Genomic DNA, 24,982 nt, shown 5'->3' with positions numbered 1-24,982 from the left:
ATCTCAAACCCCAATCCTCATAATCAGACTAGAAACCACAAGTTCTCCCATATTGCAGCCAATAGAAAGCCAAGTGACTTCCTTCTACTAAGCCTAAATATTAGAAGTATATCCAACAAAGTCCATGAACTCCATGCCACCATAGACTTGTACTCCCCAGATATAGACATCCTGACAGAAACCTGGCTAAAACCTCACATTACCAGTGAGCAAATACTCCCTACAGGTTATGGCATACTAAGAGTAGACTGGCTAAACAAGAAAGGAGGCAGTGTAGCTATACTATTTAAACAGCATCTAAACATCCAGATCTTAAAATCATCAGCTCCACAAATAGGCAATGAAGAAATAATATATACCAACCTCAAAATAAACCAAAACAAAACCATCAGCAAAACTGGATGCTACTTCCCACCTGGCCAAAACATCCCTCCACTAGAAAACCTCCTCAGCTGGTCTACCCACCATCTGCTCCAAAAAACTATTATTTTTGGTGATTTCGATATTGACTGGAAATCCTGTTCTGGCAACCATCCAAACCATCATGTAAACCTTCATGGCTTCACCCAACTAGTGCAGTCACCAACCAGGATAAATAAAAACTCCAGCAAGCACACTACCCTGGATTGGATACTAGTCAGTAAGAGCCCCCAGTTATATATAACAGGCTGCTTATCAGATAGCCTCAGTGATCACTCCCCAACATTCCTACTCAAAAAATACCTATACCAAGCTAAACCTGTCATCTACCATCAAATACGTAAAAAACTAAATTTTAACCCACTCACATTCATCTCATCCCTTAAAGAATGTAAATGGCATCCTGTAAAGTACCTCAGTCTTGATGTCGCAGTTGAATTTTTTAATACTACCTTCCTGAGCATCCTTAATTTCCATGCCCCCATCAGACTTTCCAGAACCAAAGCACAACTCTCCCCATGGCTACAGAAAACCACTAAGTCAGAAATGAAAAACAGGGATAAAGCCTGGGAGCACTGGCGCAAAACCAAAACCCCCTCAACTAGACAGAAATTCCTAGAACTGAGCAATAGAGTCAAAAAGCTAATAAAACAGGACAAATTCCAATACTACCAGTCTGCCCTAGACTCCTCACAACACAGCCCCAAACAATTCTGGTCCTCCATAAACTCCATCCTCCACCCAGGTAAAGTCAGTACCCCTCCTCCTAACATCCCTCACTCCTCAGAAAATATTACTACCTCATTCAACACACACTTCACACAAACCATACTATCACTAGCTAAACAACACAACCCCCCTCCCCTCCAACCCACACCTTCAACTAGTAATCTCCCCACTGCCTTCTCTTTTTCTCCTGTACCTACCTTCAACATAAAAAACTCTTAACTAAACTTAAGCCCACCAAATTAGCAGCAGACAACCTCCCAAGTGAATACCTACAAATCGCAGCTGATGCTCTGGCCTACCCAGTAACCATCTTGATTAACCAATCTCTGTCAGAAAGTTACATTCACACACTGTGGAAAGTATCACATATAATTCCCCTCCACAAAGGTGGACCTTCCACATAACTTACCAGTTACAACCCCATAGCTATTCTCTCTCCACTTTCCAAAATACTAGAGAGATGCATACACTCTCAGGTCTCAGACTACCTCCTTACTAACAACCTCCTTTCCAATACTCAGCATGGTTTCCGACCAAACCATAGCACCACCACTGCCTTACTCTCCTTTACTAACACTATCCTTCAGCATAAAAACAATGGCTATCTCTCCTCTGCTACTTTCCTAGACCTGTCTAAAGCACTTGACATGGTCCCACAGAAACAACTTATCTCTGTCCTCAATAAACTATCCTTCTTTCAATCAGTCACCAACTGGTTTCAGAGTTACCTGTCTGACCGCCAACAATCCGTTGTATGGCAGAATGACATATCTCTCCAACTACCTGTCTCCATAGGGGTTCCCCAAGGATCCATCCTTGGACCCCTACTCTTCTCTGTTTTCACCAATAATCTAGCCTCTGCCACCAAACATGGCACACTCATACAATACGCAGATGACTCAAACATCATCTGCTCAGCCCAGTCCCTACCCAAACTGCAAAAAGTCACACAGGAAGCCTTTTCCTCTGTTGAAACTTGGTTATCCGATGCCCAGTTAATGCTCAACCCAAACAAAACTAAACTACTCATCTTCCAACCCACCAAACATACTCAAAACAACTCTCACTTTAACATCACAGCAAAAGACAACACCACTATATACCCAACTGAACACACCAAATTGCTAGGAGTGGAAATAGACAATAAACTAAAATTTGACATTCACATATCCATGACCATAAAAAAAGTCCACAAAAAACTAGGAGCGTTATACTGAAATAAGCAACTTCTCACCAAAGCAGCAAATATTTCAATAGCAAATTCCCACCTTATCTCCACCCTACTTCATGCCTCTCCAATATATACCAACCTAAGGCAATGCGATCTAAACAAGATAGAGACCTGCTACTACAAAATCGCCAAATTCACCACAGGGGCATCCTACCGTAGTCACCACCGTCTCTCACTTGCCGAACTGGGCTGGCTTGAACACCCTCACCTCCTTCAATGGTATCAACTCTCACTTGCCCACAAGCTAGTAAACCATCCACTAAATGTCCCATCCCTCCAGAATCTACTTCAACCCTATCACAACACCAGACCACTAAGATCCAGCAACAAAAATCACTTGCAGATCACTAAAGCCAATAACCCTGCTGGTGAAGCACTATTCTATTGCACTATAGCCAAATTATGGAACTCTCTCCCACCCACAATTACCTCCATACCATCATGCACCCACTTCAAAACTTTACTAAAAGCACACTTAAAAACATGCTGGCTATGCCCTTGCAACTCCCAGTCTAATATCACCCACCCCATCCAACCACTACCTTTCTTTCCACTCCACTAACTACCCTGATTATAGCAAGCTCAGATGCTCATAAGCCTAGTACTTATTATATAGCAGGAACTTCTTATTGTAGCACTTGTTAATGTCTATTAAGTACTTCACAGATAAAGATTCTAGTTGTCTACTGATGTACTATGTTCTTCACCTGTAAATATGTTGTAAGTAATTGCTATGTTAAATTGTTAATCGCTATGTAATCCAATGTAACTACTGTCTGTTTATTTTAACTGTGGAGCTTTTCTCCCCGGGCCTCTGCTGAAAATGGACCTATGTCCAGTCGGACACTCCCGGTCAACAAATGTAAATAATTACATAAATAAATAAATAAATAAGAGAATGTCAAAGAATCCTAAATCATTACATCATATCGTTTGCCCACCTCTGTATACAATTTAAACATTGTGCAGCTACGTGACACGAAAAGTCATAATTTAGCTGCAGTATTGAAATCAGTCCTGGCTCCAGATGGAATTCCTCACAAGCAATGACAGATAATAATCATTCATCTTTAGGTTAGATATTTTGTAACTTTTGTCACTTAATAGGAGTGCAAATATTTTCAAATCTGAGTACTCTTAAATCAATGTATAAGTATAAAGAATGTTAAAAGAATAATTTATCTCACCACAAAGTCTGATAAATCTAAGTTCTTGGATTGCTATATCGAGTATAGAACCGAAAGAACTCTATCACTACGGTCTGTTGGACTCTCTTCAACCCATATGTTAAAAGATAGATTTTAAAGCCTGAACTACCCACCTTGTTATCTTTGCTAGCATCTGACTGTAAATAAACTGCTTTTGAGCTGTTACAGGATATGCAGAAGTCTCACTATGACAGATCATTGCAAATTGTTTCAGTTTTGCAGAAAGGGAAAACCATATGGATGAAACCAAGTCAAAATCAAGTTGCTGATTCATTAAAAGTTATGCTCAGGGTACTGTATTTAGTTCTACAGAGTATCCTGCACCACAGCTGGTACAAAGTCATGTTTTGCAAATATACAGAGAAAAAAAATGAACATTTAAATAACCACCTTGATCCACTTGGTTACCTGGTTATGAGCTGGGGTGCAAAAGATAAGATTTATTGACTGTGCCAGATTATGATAATCCATCACCACCTTATCAGAGTGAAAAAGTCTTGATGAGTGATAGTTTGTTTCAGGCAGAATTTCCATTACGGGCTGATTTAATAATAGAACTGAGCTGACCATGCAAGTTGCTAGGTATAATTGTCATAAAATGTTTGCATGCAGGTATTCTAAGTTTGTAAAACAGATTAAAAATTCATTCCGTTAAACTGACTGTATGTAGTGTATAAGCATAAAATATGCATTTTTCTAATGCCCTGACTTATTTCTCTTAGTTCAGTATATATGTGTGCATATCACATGGCACACCTAATATAGTTAAAGATGCATCTGTGTCTTTTATGAAGATGCTGCTTTTGGGACTGGTATGCCATGTGACCCTGCATCCTGAATCAGTCTGAAGAAAAGATTTGTGGTACTAAGTTTATGTCTATTCCCCCTGGTTTCTCAACAAAGTGAGTATTTTCATGTTTGTTTATACTCAAATGGAGAGTGAAATTTATTATCAGGCTTATTTTGTAATAGTTAAGTGATATATGGTATTGAGATGGCTAACTGAACAAGCAAGCTCAATCAAAAAAATGGTATGGCTCCCATTAAATGGGATGATACACGGGAAGCTCTTTAAAGAGGTCCAGATTGTATCAGTATCTCAGCACATCCTTTGCACCTGTGTCTTGTTTACAGGAAACCCAATTAAGTGAGCACCTGCTGAATATTTAAAAAGCATCCAGATATCTAGTGTCCCCACTCCCCCCAGTATTGTAGATTCCACACATGTCTTGATGGAGCTGAGGGGTATGATAGCCAGCACATTCCCCCACCCCAACACATACCCACATTCAGACATTCATGTGCTTGCACACACCCACACAAACACTCACTGTACATGAGACATGCACATCCTTCACCTGATCCCACTCAAAAACATATTCATCCATTAAAGCCCCAACACACACACACCTATTGTACCTGTCTTATAACTATTCCCACCAACTGTTATTACTCAGGGAACCACCCACACAGGCGCCCTCCTGCACACACACACGCACACACACACACACACACACACACACACACACACACACACACACACACACACACACACACACACACACACACACACACACACACACACACACACACACACACACACACACACACACACACTCACACACTCACACTCACACACTCACACACCTCAGACCACATCTCTGCAGATAATCACACACAATGCCATGCATATTCACTCACTCACACCACTCACACCACTATTGTTTCCACTAAACTCCCCAGGATGTAAGAAGATAACGGTGAGATTGGCATTTTCACTGTGTTGATTTACATTGCAGGCCTTACTAATTTATATAACTGAGCAAACATTGCTCAGGTGTATACTTCCTTTTCTGCAGGCACTTCTTGGGGAAAGCACATGGCTAATTAGCATATGTCACTTCCCAGGAATGACTCATTAATACCACATAAAATAACTGTGATGGGTCTGTCAGTGAATCAGAAAGGGTCACTCCCATAGTTTCTGCCCATGCTAAGGCATCCTACTGGTGGTAGCCTTCTCTTAATCCCAGCAATGGTTCATGATTTATATAAGTACATATAGGATTAGGGAGTTGTTTTGGGTGAGCTAGGATGCTTTTGTGGAGTGGCAATGTTTCTGTTTTTTGTGAGCAGTGTGTAAAATTACTTTTAAACTTTACAATGAATACACAATGTGTTTTTGTTCATTTTTTTTTTCATTTTATTTAACTTTTTACTTTAAACTAATTGTACATTTGGGTTTGGTCTGGTTTGGGTGGGTTATGGTGTTTTTGGTGTGTCAGTGACTTTTGTAGTGCATGTGCAATGTATAAATGTTGATTTTGTAAATGTGGAATATTTTTATTTTGAAGTGTCAATAGCAATGTATTTTTATCCTTGTTTTAGACCTTTTCTCCCCGAGCTTTCACTGAAAATAGGCATTTCAGTTCCCAGATAGATTTTTCTGCTAAGCAAAAGCAAATACAGTATATAAATAAAACTTATATTTTACTTTTTATGGAGTAATGTAAATATTGCAGGTTTAGAGAAATTTTGGTAGCTTTGATAACAGTTGAGTTAAAAGTTAATGACATTCCTAGAGTTTATATTCTTTATTTATCAACACAGTGTACCCAGTATATGTTTTTCCACAACCTTTATCTCAAGCAATGACAGATTTGAGTTTGGATTAGCTTAGATGTTGTTTTGAGAGCATTAGTGCCTATGCTCTGCGTATATGTGTGTGTGTGTGTGTGTGTGTGTGTGTGTGTGTGTGTGTGTGTGTGTGTGTGTGTGTGTGTCAGTGTGTTGGCATGTGTGTGGGGATCTCTAGTGAATGCCGAAAAGCCAAAAAAAAAAAAAAAAAAAAAGGACTGAAAACATGGGAGAAGAGTGCATTTCAAAAATTGCTTTTCTTCTTAAGAACTTATATATACCAACTCTGAGATTGCCATACCTCAGAGAAAAGGGAATATTCTGAGAAATAACAGGAATAAATAATGTTGGAAGATGTATTCACCAGTCTCCTAGGTACACTAAAATCATTTATTGTTTAATATTCACTGGGTATTGTGTGTGTGTGTGTGTGTGTGTGTGTGTGTGTGTGTGTGTGTGTGTGTGTGTGTGTGTGTGTGTGTGTGTAGCTCTCAGTTCATTTATTAAGCATAATACCACCTCCATGTAGGGTACCTATGGGTAATACTGGACCTTATGAGGTAATGAGGTTCCAAATATTTCCTGACAGGGTTCAGAACATTTGTAGATGGTTTAGCATTTCCTAGTAGCATCCATCACGCTGGACAATATTCATGCTTAACTGCTATTTTGTCATGAAGAGCTGAGTGTCTTTATCCACAATTCCCAAGCCCTACATCTCTTATTTCTTGCTATAAGCTAGCATTACCACCAGCTTTTCCTCCAAGACTATATATGCTTTTTTTTTCATTTTCTTTCTTCCACACATTAGGCTACATGCTGTTTATATTGAAAAGTCTCAGAAAATGGAAAAGGACTATATAAAAGGTGGGTATACAAGTATAAGAAAAGAATCTACAGATATAAGCATTAGTAACTTAGAAATAAAATATCCTAAAATGAACACCATGCACATTTTTGACCAGAGCAAGAGAACACTAATGGCCTCCACAAGCACACATTAAAATTCCCCTATGTACAAGTTTTTGTTTTATAGAGGATTGGCATAAACCATAGGGTTGGACCCTGGGGAGAATTACTGGAGAAAAGGCAACTGTGGTGGCAATTCTTTTTAAATACTTGCAGTTCTCCAGGGTTAAATGATAAGGTAGCCATATCCTGCATTTTGAAATGTTCACTTGCAGTTTAGAATGTTTTGTAGGCTACAGTTTTATTAAAGTAACTTGGTCCTGGTGGTTAATTATTTCTATTTTACTTGTTTTGTGTATCTATCAATCTATCTAGCTATCTATCTTCTATCCATATATTGATCTATCTATATGTATAAACAGTATATAATTGTATATTATTCCAGCATGTAACATTAGTTTTGTTATGATCATTTTAATGTACTTCTTTCAGCCACTGGCTGTTTTTGATCATGTGATTTTACCTCTGTGGTTTTGAAAGCTTTTTATTTGTTTTGATGAAGTCCCTGGTTGTCTGGGATGAAATCACTTAACTTTATTTTTTTCATTAAATTTGTTGAACCAAGCAGTTGTGTCTGTAAGGGTGTTTTTTTCATACAAATCTCTTACCTAAGAGAAAGCAGCTGAATTATTTATTTATTTATTTATTTATATATATTTGACATTTGTTTACCTGGAAGGTCCAACTGGATCAGAAAGAACCCATTTTCAGTGGAGGCATGGGGAGACATGCTCCAGTTACATACAGACATGGACAATCTTTATATATATAACATAAAGTTACATGAGTTACAAATACAGATTGGCAATGTGTTAACAGACTGCTAGTAAGTCTCATTCATATAACATTCCAAGCAGTAAAGTTCTGAGCTGGCATTAATACAGCAGCTTTTTGTAAAATGTATAGTTCTACATGTTGTACTGAGTTTGGAGTAACCCATATTTTCTTGCTATAATGTTATTCTGTCTTCCATGTGCACAACTGCATACTTATTTGACAATCAAATGCAAGAGTGCTTGGCAGTACAGCAAAGAAGGTGAAGACCAGATACTACTACCTAAGTTAGTCCTTTAGAGAAACATTTTGCTCATTTAGTCTCCCCATTTTAAAAAAGAAAGAAAAAAGAAAATAGCTGGTTAAAATTCCAGTCTATGCACTAAATAGTGTTACAGATCAACTCTTTCTGGAAAGGTTAAGATTCATTTCAGTTTTTACATTTGTTCAAACTTGCTTGACTGCAGCTTGTTTTGTCCCTAATGGCGAATGTAAAATAGCTAAGGCTCAAGGGTTGTTTTGGTTGCTAGACAGTGAAGGCATGGGGTGGGGATGGTGCTGAAAGTGAAACTATTGTGATTAGGATTAGTTGTGTGTCTGGGCAGGAAGTGAGGCAGCATGGGATTGTTTATATATGGGCTAGTTAGAGAGCACACCAGCCTGTTTGACAGGGATTTACAGAACTGGCCCTCCCTTCTTTCCTGTTCACACATTATTGAGGATAGGGTCCTTCTTTTCCCACCCTTTCTTCCTGGGCACTCAGGAAGAGATAGCTGTGAGCTTCACTGCTGTGTGTTGGGGTTTGGATCAATACTTTGTGAGCAGTTGGAGTGACATCGCTAACTGGAAATATTAGGAACTGGAGCATTCTTCTATGCTGCATGCTTTCCTGTTGGTTGATGATATTTTATGCTGCTTTCTATAAATGGTGATCATTTTCCCATGCTCTCTGTGTTTTTATGGTTGAAATGAGGTCATTATAATTTTGTGAATAAATATTTATTATATTTACTTGTATTTTATGAACAATCAATGGCGGTTGCATTGTTTGCTGGTGTCATCATTGTCTCATGCATGAGGTTCAGGGACAATGAGAATTTCCTGTATTTTTATTTATGTATTTATTTATTTATTTATTTATTTTACATTTGTTTACCAGGATAGTCCAACTGGGTGAAAGCCCATTTTTAGCGGAGGCCCAGGGAGAAAAGCTCCAAAGACAGTTAACAATATTAACATACAACAATTAGAAATACATACATTTTGAAATACAAACATTTAGAAACACAAAGAATACTAGTTTGAACACACCATAATGACTAACAGTTGCCCACAATATAAAAAAAATATTCAGTTGGATGAATAGGGAATAATAAAGCAAGATAGTTATTAGTTAAGGTCAGATGAGAAATATTACCAAAAACTGTAGAGAATGTTATGAAAAAGGAATATCAGATGAGAGAGAGGCAAGAGCCTAAGATATGTAAAAAAAGAGATTAAAGTGAGGAAAGTATAAAGTGGAACAGAGAATAAAGTAGAAATATGAAGGGGATAGAGTAGGGGAGAGAGCTATGGAGAGGGGATGTAAGGGAGGGGCAAAGGTGAGAGGTTAACATTAAGATAAAGGAAAGAAGTTGGAAAGGATGAAATATTACAGATGTGGAAGGGGTAAGGAGGAAGTAAAAGAAGTAAGAAAATACATATGGACGAGCTGTTATGAAGGAAGCATAGGTAGAGAAACTGAGAGATTAGGGGAAAAGGTTTAAGCAGGACAAGCAAGAAGGGTGAAACAGAAGGAAAGAAAAAGAAGAAGGCAAATTCCATATGGTGGGTGAGGAGTAGAAGGAAAGTAAGTTGAAAAACTAATAGTGGAAAGGGCAGTTTTATGTAAAGGCCATTCATGTTTTCCTCTTCTTTAATGTGCTTATGTGACATTCAAATTAAAAACTGTTTTAAATTGTTTTCTTTGTAAAAGCTCAGTTTAATGCCATGGTTTCCTCTTCTTTAATGTACCTTTGTGACCTTCATATTAAAAACTGTTTTAATAATTTTCTTTGTGAAAACTCTATTTAATGACATTATTAAAATTCACTTTTAATTTTTAAGATTTCCAGTCTGGGCAATGAAATCTGTTTAATTTTCTTGACATAACTACTTCAGCAGAAATTGTAAAAACTGGACCAGACTTATTTTTTTGGCAGGTCTGGAAAGTTTCTTTTAAAGTTCACTTAACAAAATAGTATGACATGAGTAATATAGTACAACAAAAATTTATTTATGATTTCCAAAAAAGGAAAAAAATGCATCCCAAGCATCACAACACACACTGTCCACTAAATGCCATGGCAGTAGTAATCAGGTTTCATACAAGAAGACTTTGAACAAATAATATTTTGCAACATAGCTTGTTAAAAAAGTGCACTTTACATATATGACATCAGCCTTCTGACAATCTTTTTAAGAAGTGCAATACATTATACTGTGAAAAAAGTACTCATATGTTACAAACCAACATTATTCAACCCCAAAATAATTACTATTCAATTCAATCACAAACCCTAGGAATGATAACCTCAATGAAAAATGTTTTGTGTGACTATTTTGAGTCTAGCCAGTATGATCACAACAAGTTGCATAAACCCTAAAGGGAAACTCTGCCTGGTGGTTACTGAAGATGGTAGCTGTGATGTCCTAATTCAGAAGTCACCTTGTACAGAACTGTCAAAAGTGCAAATATTCCCACATTAGCAGTTCCTGCTTAAATGCATTTAACTATGACCCTCAATGAAATTTGGTTTGTGACTCAGACTAACAAAATGGAATACTTTCATTTAGCTTACTCTTTAACACAGGACGATAGGTCACAAACTGGGTTAGAATCATAATAACCTTTATGTTCTGAAAGTTGAGTACAAGGATATGGCCTGGTTTTACAAAAAAGGTAACTATTTTCATTTTAAAAGCTAAGTTATTATGAAACAAGTGTACATCATCTGTGACAAGCTCATAAATCTAAGCCGCAGTAGTCTATAAAGTTTATCAAATATGGTTGACAGTTTAGTTAAAAAAGTTACCATTTGTTTTTTTTTTTTGCAACAGAGTATAAAACTATATTCATTTTAACAATGTAAGCTGTGATTTATTCTGTCCAAAATATCTTTCAAGAGGTTTATTTAAAAAAGCCTTGTTTGTTTAGGTAACTAAATCATAATGACCAGTTGAAATGAGCATGAAAATGTATTGATGATTTGTGAAGTAAATTGAAAATTTGTTTAGATTTATAATGTAACAAGACTTTATTAATACCATCTTGATAATACTGGTAGCTAAAAAAGTTATTTTACCTCCTTGTAACCTGCATTATTATATAAGTTCTCTGAAAAAACACATGACCATGTTTAATGATCTAAAATTGATTTGGGTGCCAGAGACTTGCTGGACAACCTAGATGCACTAGAACCAATTTAACTCTTTAGTTTCCACAAGCTATTAGCATGCCATCCATGTCACACTGTGGCAGGTCTCCAGCAAAGATCAGACTTAATGGTGACACACTCTATCACTGCATATCAGAAATCATAAGCCGAGTCCCAGATGACCATCATCAATGGCTATAGTGTGGACATACTCCTTATGCTAGCTTCCCTGGATAGTCATGTACTTTAATATGCAAAGCAAGAAGCATGGGTCTTTTTACTGTTATATACCTTTGCAGCTGATTTATACTTTCTTATCTTCATGTATATCTCCCAAGTGGATGATTCAACTGCCAAAGACTAGCATACAGTTGCTACCGTATGAGGTTCCCATGGCAGAAACCTTATTTCTCTTTCCCAGCTGTCATAGGTAACAGATTCACTACTTATGTCCTACTCAGATTTAAAACGTTCATGACAACAGGATTGGAAATCTTACACATTTAACTATTAAATATAGTGCCTTAAATGTAAGAGAAGTTTTAAAATTCTGCCTGAGTATGCAACGTTAGACCTGGCAAACGAAAACAGATTTACTTGTTCTTTCTGTAAGTACTTAGAGACATGATAATGTATTGACAAATAGTCTCTAAATGGAGTCTGGAATGGACTAGTCAAGATATGTGGTAGCGGTATGAGCCTTAATAAAGTCTTAACCTTTGGCATGTCTATTTGTTAATTGCATCCACAGTTACTTATGAACTTACCTCATAACCAGTAATCTGAAATAAGCTAATTATTTTTTCTCTTTTTATGATGACATATAGTACGTAATTCATAGCAGTAATGGAAATAGGATGATAAAATATACTATTTCAGGCTTGCATACCACTACTTCTGCATGTGTGGTGCCTTATTTTGTTTTTTACTTTGCATTTTATTTTGCAGCACATATTTATAAAGTGTTTAAAAATGAAGAACTTTTCGTGCATTACATTGGCTTATAAAACTAATGTAGCATTCCGAAGAATCCTTTACTTTTGGCAATAATTCCATTATTAAATGAGAGGAGAATAAAAATAGGGGTGAATCTGACAATCAGGCTAAATTAAAGGGATAGAGTGGGGTAAAGAAAGTAAATAAAACATAGTACATTAATTTAAAATGAATAATTAGAACAATAAAGGATTTTTTAAAGTTTATTGGGAGAAAATTACCAGTTTGCACCCTAGATTTGATTTTTTTGCCACTTATGATGTTTTACTGAAGTTTTTACCTTAAACACATGCACAATAGTACCATCAATAAAATATTACATTTTGTTAACAAAAATGTGTGTACACATACATCTCTCTCTCTCTCTCTTTATATATATATAGGTATGTGTGTGTGTGTGTGTGTGTGTGTGTGTGTGTGTGTGTGTGTGTGTGTGTGTGTGTGTGTGTGTGTGTATGTATATATATAAATATATATATATATATATATATATATATATATAGATATATATATATATATATATATGTATGGGTCCCCTTCAGTAGAGCAAACATTTATAAGTTCGAACCACATATAGCCGAGACCATATGTTCGAACTTGTAAATGTCTGATCTGACTAAATGGAGATCTCCGTACAGAGCAGAAAGGGAAGATTTCCCATTTTGACAATGTAATGTGATCTCAGAGTTGATATATTTAAGTAAGGGGATGTAGGGGTGCAGGGGGCATAGCCCCCCTGCTATAGATGTTTATTTTTGTGTTTTTTGGTTTTATGCGGTTTTAATTCAGTGTTTGAACTTTTACGAGTTCAGACATATGGTCTCGGCCATATGTGGTTCAAACTAGTACAAGTTTGATCTACTGAAGTAGACCCATATATTTATATATATATATTGCTGTCTCTCTATTTATTGATATATATATATATATATATATATATATATATATATATATATATATATATATATATATATATATATAAAGAGAGAGAAAGGGGTAGACAGAGATATCTACTTTAATATATATGTATGCATTTATATTAGAAATTTGAATATGTGTAATTACAATCATTGGCGAAGTGCTGTAAAGCTGCACTAATAAAGTGAATATCCTGACTCAGTAGGATCCCCTACATCTTGTGCACTTAAAACATTCTTTAGTTTTAACCAGATAAAAACGATTTGTCAAAACTTGCACTCAACTATTTTTTTGTAAGGAAAAGAGCCTTTTTTAGAGCTCCAGTGCATCACCCAAGAGAGGGATAAGTATTCCTTTTACCAGTCCGAACTTAACTGTACCAACTCCACAACTGCACAAACTCAAAGAAGGGCTAAATCTTTCAAAAGAAAGGAATCACGCCCAGAAAATGTCAAGAAACCACACTGGGAACAGTTTTGTATGGATGACTGTGATCTTAAATTTGAAAACAAACCCTTATCCAGACTAAGATCAATGAGGCAAATAGAAGCTGAACAGATATATGTAGTATTAAAATGCATCTTACATTCCATAGTGAATCTCAAAGACACTGGGCAGCAAAGTAACGAGTTTGCCAAACTTTCCTTCAGTGATCGGGTGAAGCAGCACTCTTCAAAACTGTCATATCTTAAAGACTTATAATTTTTTCTGGAGTGCAGTGCTCTCACTGTTATTATAACAAAATAGGTATTGCAGAGTATCACCAATGTTATTGGAGCGGGGATTTATTCCAGCTTTGAGAATTGGATATACAGCCCATTATAATACATATAAACTGCCTTGCTCTGTAATTCTGACTAGTAACCCACCTCAGGAGATTTTGTAGTCAGTCCTTTTGCCCTGCAAATTGAACAAAAATTGTGAAGTTCCTCACAGTTATGCTACTGAACTTGCCATACAAAATATTGGTGTCAAAGACCCACTTCAACTATTTTGTGATACTAAACTAAATGAAATGTTGTCAGTTATGGCACAAAACAACCATACATTCTTTAAAACTCATGTTCTGTATAATAAAGAAAAGTTAATTTCCTAAGTCAGTTATTCTTTATCATATTCCTCTAGAAGTACTGCAGCTATTGGCACCTACCTGACTTGAAGAGAGGAACATGCAAGCATATATTAAGTTGAATACTAAATCATACATATACAGCTAAACTGACTGTTTCTTGTTTCTTAAATGATAATTTGTATTATGGTCCCAATATGCACACTGTCTGAAAAAAAATCATGTAAGTGTTCTGCCAAAAATGGCTCATAAGTTATTTTCTTCTGCACATACAGGAAACAATATAAACACTTTTGTTTCAAAGTCTGAGCAATAAAGCAGCATGACTCGTCTCTGCAGATGGAAAGACAATAAAATATGCATGAACCATTAATCCAGTCTAAATAAACATAGGATCATGTTGACTTGCCCAAGGGAATTTCTGTGAGTCTAAAACCTCCAAAATCATTTTTGCTGTTTACATCATTCAGAAAACCTAAAACAAAGCTTTTTTGTGCAGGTATACCCCATTTATACTCCACATAAGGAAAGGACCACAAGTCATCTCCAAATTTAAATATATTAACTTCATGATTGCACAACAGTAGGGAAAAGAACAAAATCAGTTTTGTTGTCTTTTCTGGGGTTTGTAACTCACAAAAATTATTTTGCAGAGTTGCCACATTCCCATAAATTTAAATAAAAAAGGCACAAAACAATTTATTTAAACACTACAGTTGTTAACAGATGAATGATATACCCCTTTAATGAGAGATATGGCAAAAGTTTCAGTAAATATTCTGTCATTAATAAATACAAAATGTCTGTAAAACATTTTTAGAGTAATCCAAACCCTGATGCTGGAAATATGGCCTGACTTTAGCTAAAATGTCACAACAGTGATGAGGTCAAATATAGGTACCCTATGAACAATCTGTGTAATACCAGTATAAGAAACCTGCAAATAGTAGCTTGAATAGCAGCACCAGTTGAAAACAGATAAAAAAATTCCCATATTAAACATGTAACTATTATATTTTCAGTCTCAGTAAAACACATACATCTAAAAAGAAGAATATATGTATATACATATAATATATATTTATAAGCATTCATTAAGTTATAATAAACATTAGGCTAAGAGACCTCCTATTTAAATCTGTTGTATACCTGGACTGCCCATTGGACAGTAATACGATTTCATGAAGGTTTCTGCTCATTAGCCTGCACCTCTTGTGGTGTACTTAACCCAGCATTAATTCTTTGTGCTATACTGGGTGATGAAGTACCTTGCATTTTGATACACATGCTCAGTCTAGAGATTTACCCAATAAGTAGGTCTAGCGTACTGTGCTCCATTTTTTGAAGTCCCACTGTGTGTTGCCTATGAAGTCTTTCCTTTGTGCATCAGTGAAATAAATCCCTTTTTTTCAATTTGCAGAACAAATCTGTTTCAACACATATTACTTATAAAAGTCAAATTGTTGTATCCCACAATCCACTAGAGAGTCTGTCAGGAGATGCCTGCTGGGTCTTTCTTAATAAAGATGGCTTTTTGCATGGTGGTGGAGGGGGAGGAGTTGTGGTCTTTTGTTCTGATTTATTCAAATTGTCCTGCAAGTTTTCTCCATCTTCACACAGTTTTCTTCTCCATTCAAATAGTTCTCGAAGGGCTGCGCTCTCATTTTCTGACACTCGTAGATGCTGTAGTACCTGAAATTGAACAAAATGTTAGAAAAGCAGAAGTTTCACTTGTTAGTATACTATGGTAACTGATATTTTGTTTTATCTTGCTGAGATTACTAATAGTTCCTGCTCTGTTCAACACACAACTGAGTCCTCCTTTTGAACAAATTTTTAAAACATAACCTAAGTCATGGTACCTCTTGCTTATCTCCTGTTTATGACTTCCACTGAAGCTATCACTGCCACAACAGCCAATTCATTTTCTGAATGTGACAGTCCATTAAAGTGCTAACCGAAAATAAGAAGAGACTTTTATTTGTTTTAGGATGCCTAACTGACATTCACCTTAAAGAAAACTAAAAAAGTAGAAAAGTATTCATAAACAAACAAGAAAAGCAAACAAAAAAGGTAAAATATATCAGTGAAATCACACCTTTTCACAATGTAAGTGTGCAATTCACTCATAATAACACAAGTAGCTTATATTAAAAGTTTTATGCAATATTTGTGTTGGGTGTGAAGACATTCACATTCGCAATACAGGGAGCTCAAGTACGATAATTAACTCTGAGACTGAAATATCCTTACAGAAAGCATAATCCCACATTACTGTATTCTGTACTTCTACGGTCAGCATATTCTTCTCCTTTCACCCCAATGACATTTTTTTCCTGGACATGTTCTCATTGTTTCACAACTGACTTGAGAAGTAGTCCACCATCTCTGTCCAGCTTTATTCAAAAGCCAGTTCTGAATACTAAAACTTTCAGCAAACAAAAACTGATACAACAGCATCAGTAACACAATGCAGACTACACTACTGTCAAGCCTATGTCCTACTTCTACATTTAATCATTATATACTGAAGAGGGCTCACTAGATTTCAGGTCTATATTATATTCGCAAATGTTTACAAAAGCGAACATTGTATAATCGACCCTAATATGTCGACACACCAAAATGGTGAACACACAGATCAGTGAAAAATCCCTGATCCATTAAAAAACAAACAAAAAAAACAAACACAAAATAAAGTGGGGGGTTCACCCCCCCACCCCACCCCCTATTTAAATATACCAATTCTGAGGTCGCACCACAGTGGAGGAAATAGCAAAGTCCTGAAAACGGCCCAGTGATTTTTTCCCTGGGAAAAAAAATCGCTGTTTCATGCTTTTGGGGTTTCACCATTTTGAGTAAACAGGGTCGATTAAACAGTATTCACTATTTTAAGAATTCACTGATTTAACAGCAACCCTATATTTCACCTCAGTGAGAGTAGGATATGTAAGGACATTCTAGCATCGAAGATTGTGAGCATCAGTGAAACAACAGGAAGCATACCTGCCTTTGGTGCAGAAGGCTGTGTGTTCTATACCCACTTCAGGTAGCTCAATTACTAACACTATAGTGAAGCATAATGGGAGTACTGCACCCCGATTGTGTCATCTTGCAGATGAGATGTTAAACTGAGGCTGTATCTGCCTGGCTTGGTGGTAGCGCCGGGATGTAAAAGATCCCATGGCACATGTTGAAAAAACTAGTCCACACAAATTCATTATGTGAGAGATGCATCTATATCAAGAACCTAGAATCCAGGCTCTCTCACTCACCAGTTAGTTCATTTGATACTAAGCAGATTGTCATCATGCAGATTGTCATCATGCAGATTGCCATCATGCAGATTGTCATCATGCACACTTCGTCTCCTGCACCTACCAAACCAACAACACATAAATCTACATATGCTGAGGTGCTTACCAGAAGCTTACCTAAACATCAGAGACTTCTCTAACACAAGCACGATTCACATAATACATCCTCTGCAGAACATAGTACACATAATATAGGTTCATAGGTTCATAGGTAGGTACTAGGCTATGTGCCCAAAGGCATTTATAAACCTAGCCAGAATGTGTTGGCTATCGCCGCCCCCTTAGATTAGTTCCCTGTGCCTCTGTCCAGCAGAGCCACTGAACTGATCCCCAGGGTAAACTTTCTGTTTCCCATCCACTCATCAAATTTCTCTTGAAGAGTGTTAGTGAGGAGCTCTGCCTAATGCAGATTGGAATCTTGTTCCAAAGCATGGGAAGTCTCTGTGACAGGAATCTATCCCTCCAGCACGTCCTATTTATTGTTGTGGTGAGGTTTAAATCCCTAGAGCATGTGGCTTGAGGGGATAAGCTTTTCTTTAGGTGGAGCATGTCGATCAGTTCTGGGTTGGACATGGCCTTGTATGTCAGGCAGAGATCACCTCTGAGTAGGCGGTATGCAGCCGAGTACAGCTGGAGTTTCTTCAGTCGAGCTGCATAGGGCATCTGTTTGAGGCCAGTGATCCTCTTGGTGAGGTACTTCTGTGGTCTTTCCAGCTGTTGCAGGTGTCTTGTAAGATACATCCCAAATGGGGCATTGTACTCTATGATGGGTCTGATGAGCGATGAGTAGAGGGGCACAATGACCTCTTTTGATCTGGATGCGAACCCTTTTGTGACAAGGTGTGCCATGTAGAAGGATTTTCTAACCACTTTGGCAATGTGATTATCAAAGGAGAGTTTACTATCTACTTGGGTCTCCAGATCCCTTATTATATCTTCCGTACTTAGGGGACTACCACCTATGTGGTAGTTTGTGGATATTTTGTTTTTTCCAAAGGGGATGACTATGCACTTTTTGGCATTTAGCTTGAGGCCATGATTTTGACACCAGGTGTCCGTCTTAGTGAGACCCTTTTGGAGGATGTCTGTGTCAGCTAGAGAGTCAATTATAGCCCCTAGTTTGCAGTCGTCTGTGAACTTGGTCAGCCATAGTCCTCCTGTGCTTGCCTGTACCTCTGAGAAGTATATGCCGAACAGGAGGGGTCCTAGGACTGAGCCCTGGGGAACGCCACTTGTAACCGGTTTAGAGTCAGACCTAGCTCCTGCAACTCTTACCATGTGGGTTCTGCCCGTGAGCCAGTTGTCAATCCATCTTGTGACGTAGGGATTTATGTTCAGGCTGGTGAGCTTGTCTATAATACCAGAATGGGGAATGGTGTCAAAGGCCTTTGCGAGGTCTAGGTAGGCTGTGTGTACCACCTTTCCCTCATCTATAGCCTTGGTAACTGTCTCAAAGAAGTCCACCAGGTTTAGGAGGCATGATCTCTCCTTAACAAAGCTGAACTGGGTAGAGTCCAGTGTTTGGAGGTTCCCAATGTCTCTGTTAATGAGTTCCATGATGATGCGCTCCATAGCCTTGTAGACCAAGCTAGTCAGGCTTATAGGGTGATAGTTCTCAGGGTTTGTTGTGGCTCCACCTTTGTGGAGTGGAATAACCGTTGCTGTGCAACACTCTATGGGTACATAACCTGTGGAGAGGCTGAGTTTGAACAGTGTGTTTAGGTGAGGGGTTAGTTCGTCTTTGAGCTCATGTAGGATGCAGCCTGGGTCTCCATCCAGTCCCATTGATGCTGTGTTTTTGGCTTTGGAGAGGGCTGTTTTAACTTGAGTGTCTGTGATTTCAGGAGTTCTACATTCTTCTGGTATGGTTATGGTCCGTTTTGGGGGTGAGAGGGGGGTGATGTTTGCGCTGAACCTGTCCGCCAGGATGTTGGCAATATCGGTCGGTTCAGTGTATTTTGTATCATTCTGCACGAACTCTGAGCAGATCTGAGCATTGCCACTTAGATTCTTGACATAGCTAAAGAATGCCTTGTGGTTATCTTTGGAGTCCTTGGCAATTTTTCTTTCGAAACTCGCCTTGGATGATTTTATGAGGGATTGTAGTTTCTTGCTGATACTGATCAGGGATGTCTTCCCTTCTTGGAATTTTACTCTTTTCTGTACTAGTTTCCTCCTTCTATTGTATAGCTTGTTTATGGCAGGAGTCCACCAGACTGGCTTCCTTTTCTTGGAGGAGTGAGTCTTGGTTTTGTTTGGGATAGCACGATCCATGCATTCTTGTAGGTGCCCGTAGAATGTATTAGTAAAGGATTTTGCAGCTTGGACAATGTTATCCTTTAGCATGGGGGCTTTGAAACTTTCCACCTCGGTCTTAAGTAACGTGAAGTTTGCTTTGAAAAGTTTTTCATGGTGGTTTCCTTTTCCAGGGGTGGGGGCGTAATGTGGATATCCAAAGTGATTTGTTTATGGTCAGATCTAACCAGTGAGGGGTTGACCTCCGGTGTGGAGTAATGGTTGCCCATGTTGGTGATGACCAGGTCCAATATGTTGTCACCTCTGGTGGGAGTGTTGACCAGTTGATCCAGGGCATTTGAGTTTATAAATTCTAGGAAATGTTGGGCAAGGGAGTTAGTACTTGAGTAGTTCTCCCAATTAATGTTTGGGTAACACCTCATCACGAAGGGCTTTTCATCCAGAAAAAAGGAGGTCATTGTCCCACTGTACTCATCCCTCATTAGACCCATTATAGAATACAATGCCCCATTTGGTATGTACCTCTCAAGACATCTGCAACAACTGGAAAGGCCTCAGAAATACCTCACTAAAAGAATCACAGGCCTAAAGCAGATGCCCTACGCTGACCGCCTTAAAAAACTCCAGCTATACTCTGTCGCATATCGTCTACTCAGAGGCGATCTCTGCTTAACATACAAGGCCATGTCAAACCCAGAGCTGTTGGACATGCTACACTTAAAGAAATCCCAATCCCTCAGAGCTACACACTCCAGGGATCTAAACCTTGTCATCACAATAAACAAAACATGCTGGAGGGATAGGTTCCTGACCCAGAGACTCCCCAGACTCTGGAATAGATTGCCCATACATGTCAAGCAGAGTGCCTCTTTGGACCTCTTCAAGAGGAATCTTGACGATTGGATGGGAGAAAGGAAATTCACCCCAGAGATCACGTCAGTCGCCCTGCTAGACAGGGGTCCAGGAAAGTAAATAATGTGGGAAGAAATAGCCAGGGAATTGTTATGGCTAGGCTTGTATAGGCCCTAGGGCTGATAGCCTAGTACTAACCTATGAACCTATGAACCTATAATTTAAATCACCCAATATTAGGGTGTTTGGTAGGACCTTTATATTTCCCAGTGTTTCCAGAAATGCGGAATGGGGGTCCTGGGACATGGTGGGTGATTTGTAGCAAGCTACAATTTGAATTGCAGTTTTGCCCATTGTTAGTTGCACATGGATGATCTCTGAAGCATCGTGCTGTGCCACTAACCTGGAGGTGTGGGCATCCTTGATGAATATGGATACATCCCTGCCTTTTGTATTTCGGTCCGGGTTCTGTGGCTGAAATGTATGATATGAGTTGTAGCCTGGTAGTGCTGGGATGCTCTCTGGAGCCTTAAGACAGGTTTCTGTTACTGCACATATATCGATTTTCTCCATAATGAGGAGTGCCTCGAGTGTGGACATTTTGAGGTTTAAACTTCTGGCACTGAGTAGCATCACCCTCAGTTTTTTGTTACTTGTGCTATTTATGGCGGTGGGTTTGTCTTTTGAGCCAGTTTTTTGTTACTTGTGCTATTTATGGCGGTGGGTTTGTCTTTTGAGCCTTGCCTAAAACAGGCACAATGGGGTTGGCAAGAGCCTTGGCCAGTATTCGAAAGCCTAAGTGTGTCAGGTGCAAGCTGTCTCTAGCAAAGCAGAGTGGCTTGTCGAGCATGTCATCCCAGGCAGACAGACACTGGATCCCCTTTGAATGACACCAGAAACTTAGCCAATTGTTGAAATTGATAATTTTTTCTTTATACTGCGGTATCATTATTGGTGAGGGCAGGATGCTACCCAGGGTCAGGGTCATACCGGCCAAGATCAGAGAGCTCTTCCATGCCTCTTTTCATGTAGTCCAGGGAGGTACGGCTCAGGTCATTCACACTAACATGGCCAATAACAGAGTCGTATTTGTACTTGTTCTGGAGTGACCTGAGTGCTTGTGTTATGTGGTGGATCCTGGCACCTGACAGGCAGCTAACAGTAATCTTCTCCTTATTAAGCCTAGTGAGTGGGACGTCAGTGTGCCTGACTATAGAGTCATCTATTACTAGTATGTTGGGTATGTTATTTTGCCTTAAGGGCTGTGATTGCATGGCACACTGGTTTTGTGATGTATGTGTTTCATGATTTGTGTTGGCAGGTGGAGGTTGCTTGGATGTCTGCTTTGGAGGTCTCTGTTGCTTTTGCAGATTTTTATTTAGAGCCTCCTAGTATGTTTTTGTGAATTTATGTGTGTTTTTGTCAGTGCTGGTTTAATGGGTCTATGTGAGACTGGTGGTGTGATGCAAGAATTTCCCTTCTCCTCTTGACTGTCTGATCCAGCCTTGGGTTGAGAAAGCTTAGCCTCCTGTTTGGCTGTATAATTGCATCTCTCACATGAATTAGGGTTTGGTGGTAGGAGGAGAGGGTTTTCTGTGTACATGAGGCAGTTGTAACATTGCCTCAAAATGCCCAGATTCACCAGTTGGACTGGAGAGCACACCTGAAACTTCCCTTTGGACATGCCTGGATAGGTACAGTCAACTGTTTTACTGAATGGCTGTTAAGGCTGAATAGAGAGCCTTGTCCTTCTTTACAGTATAGTTGGGTCTAGTGCTAGGGTTTATAAGTGCTTGCTATGATTTTTGAGCAAGTGCTGGGCTGAGAAATGAATGGCTTGAGTGCTTAAGTTGAAAGTTTGTCTAGTTCCAAGGGAAAATTGAAGAGGAGACTTTGTGGAGCCGGGAATAGTTATACCCTAGCTAACCGGCACTGCCTGGCGTGCAAAACCGGGCAGATGCTGTATTTATAGCAGGGAAATGAAATAGGTAGAAATTAGCCCAAAATGGCCAATAAACTACTAATTTCTGGGCTGAAACCACTCCTCCAGGGACAGATAGGCTGCTCAAAGCTCCCCTCTCTCACAGGTGAACAGAGAAACTTCCTTCTATCCAGGTAAGGTATGGGCAAACACAGAGATTTGTAACACAGCCCTGAATTCAGCACTTAACCTGAAAACTGGACTATACTAGCTTAGAAAGGCGGGAAACAAGTATATTTTTTGTTTGTTTTTCAGAAAATAAAGCAGATGCAATCAAAAAAACTCTAAATGCACAGAAAAGGATACTTATTGTTATATATCTCAGATCAGAGTTGTAGTCAATGCCACTAGTAATAAAGTAGGAAGAAACACAAATACAGTAAAAGCAGATGAATAGAATGCAATTTTTTTATATATAAAACAATAGAAAACAAACAACTGACTTAAACAGGTTACCCAATAACCAGGAAAAAGCTCAGAACTGAGCCCTGCTCCAGCAGTCTTCAAACAGACAAGTTCTAATATATCACACACCAGTGTCTCACCAGTCAAGCCCCTAAGGCATAACATAAAAAAAAAATCTTAGTCATAGGTGACTCAATTGTGAGACACACAGATGTCCCTCTCACCAACATGAATAAGGAAAAAGTCACGGTCAGCTGTCTGTCAGGTGCCAAGAACCGTCACATCACACACTCACTCAAGTTTCTCAACAACAGGCACTGTTATGACTCCATCATAGTCCATGATGGTGTGAACAACTAGAGACATACCTCACTAGACTATATGAAAAGAGACATGACTAGGGCCAGGATGATACCTCAATACAAACAAAAAATGACTGACTTCAACAATTGGCTTAGTTTATGGTATCACTCAAAGGGGATCCAGTATCTGTCAACCTTGGATGACATGGTCGACAGACCTCAGTGCTTTGCCAGACACGGTCTTCATCTGTCACCCCCAGGATTTTGGTTACTGGTTAAGGGTCTTGCCAACTCTATAGTGTCTTTTTCAAGCAATGTCACAAGAACAAAATTCCTGATGCAAAAATACCCTCTAAAAACAACAAGGTTATGCTGCTAAACGTTAGGAGTCTAAACCAGAAACTGCATTCACTGGAAGCGGTCCTCACCTTAAAAGATGCTGACATTTGTGCAGTCACTGAGACCTGGTTTAAGGCTGTGAAAAGCACCCCAGCTATACCAGGTTACATTTCCTTCCACATCTTCAGACCACAAACTGAAGTTGTGAGTACTAAAGGAGGTGGGATATCAATATTCATTAAGGATAAATATACCTCTAGACTGGGTAAACAGCATGAGTGACTTCAATTACTTCAGGTGCAATTGCCTGTAGGTAGTAAGACCCCACTTCAGGTTGTTGCAAGATATAGGACCCCCTCCATGAATCTTGACATCTACTCAGCCTACTTGGATCTACATGACTCAATCAAGATATAACCAAACACCCTGGCGTTGGGTGACTTTAATTACCCATCCATTGACTGACTGGGTACATTATACATGTTCTAACTCAATGCAGAAAGGTTCCTGGACTTTGTTAACTCCAATGCCCTGGACCAGCTGGTGGACACACCCACAAGGGGATCAAACATCCTGGGTGTGGTGATCACCAATGTGGGGGACCAGTGCACCACCACCAGTTTATGTCAATCCCTGGTGAGATTTGACCACAAATCAGTCTCACTAGAAGTAACTATTACACAAGACCCCACCCTTAGCAAATAAACTAAAAATCTTCTCCAAGGCCAATTACAACCTCTTACATGACAGCATAAATAGCTTCATAGCCCCCCCCCCCCCCCACTGATGGAACAGACACCTATGCTGAGTTGTACACCAATGCTTTATACGAGCACATGTACAATTGTATTGACTCTGCTGTTCCTGATAGAACCAGAGCAAGATCTTCAAGGAAAAACAAACCTGCCTGGTGGACAACTGACATTTATAGGCTATACAATAGGAGAAAGAAATTGCTGTCTAATAGTAGGAAGGAATGGTTTCAAAACTGGAAAAATTTTTTACTCAATTTAAACAAGCAAATAAGACTCCTAAAGTCCTCCAAAACTAACTATGAATCCAAATTAGCATCCCTAACAAAGGATAACCACAAGGCATTCTTTATTTACATCATCCTCGAAGGTAAGGCCCAGATTTGTGCTGAACTCATAGTTAATGATACT

At 38.7% G+C, this 24,982-nt stretch overlaps 1 protein-coding gene across 1 annotated transcript in view; it reads right to left on the bottom strand.

Moving 5' to 3' along the window:
• Positions 1 to 15,086: 15,086 nt before the first annotated feature.
• Positions 15,087 to 24,982, bottom strand: part of MYO16 (myosin XVI) — a 2,679,924-nt gene continuing 2,670,028 nt past the window's right edge. The window contains exon 35 of the mRNA XM_044071347.1: positions 15,087 to 16,059. Within this exon, the coding sequence (XP_043927282.1) occupies positions 15,823 to 16,059 (237 nt within the window). The 3' untranslated portion in view covers positions 15,087 to 15,822. The remainder of the gene's footprint in view (positions 16,060 to 24,982) is intronic.

The sequence above is a fragment of the Protopterus annectens genome, chromosome 5.part0 (assembly GCF_019279795.1).
Source record: "Protopterus annectens isolate FY-2018-M chromosome 5.part0, PAN1.0, whole genome shotgun sequence".
In the NCBI taxonomy this organism is placed as follows: domain Eukaryota; kingdom Metazoa; phylum Chordata; order Ceratodontiformes; family Protopteridae; genus Protopterus; species Protopterus annectens.
This window is presented reverse-complemented; position numbering and strand designations above follow the sequence as displayed.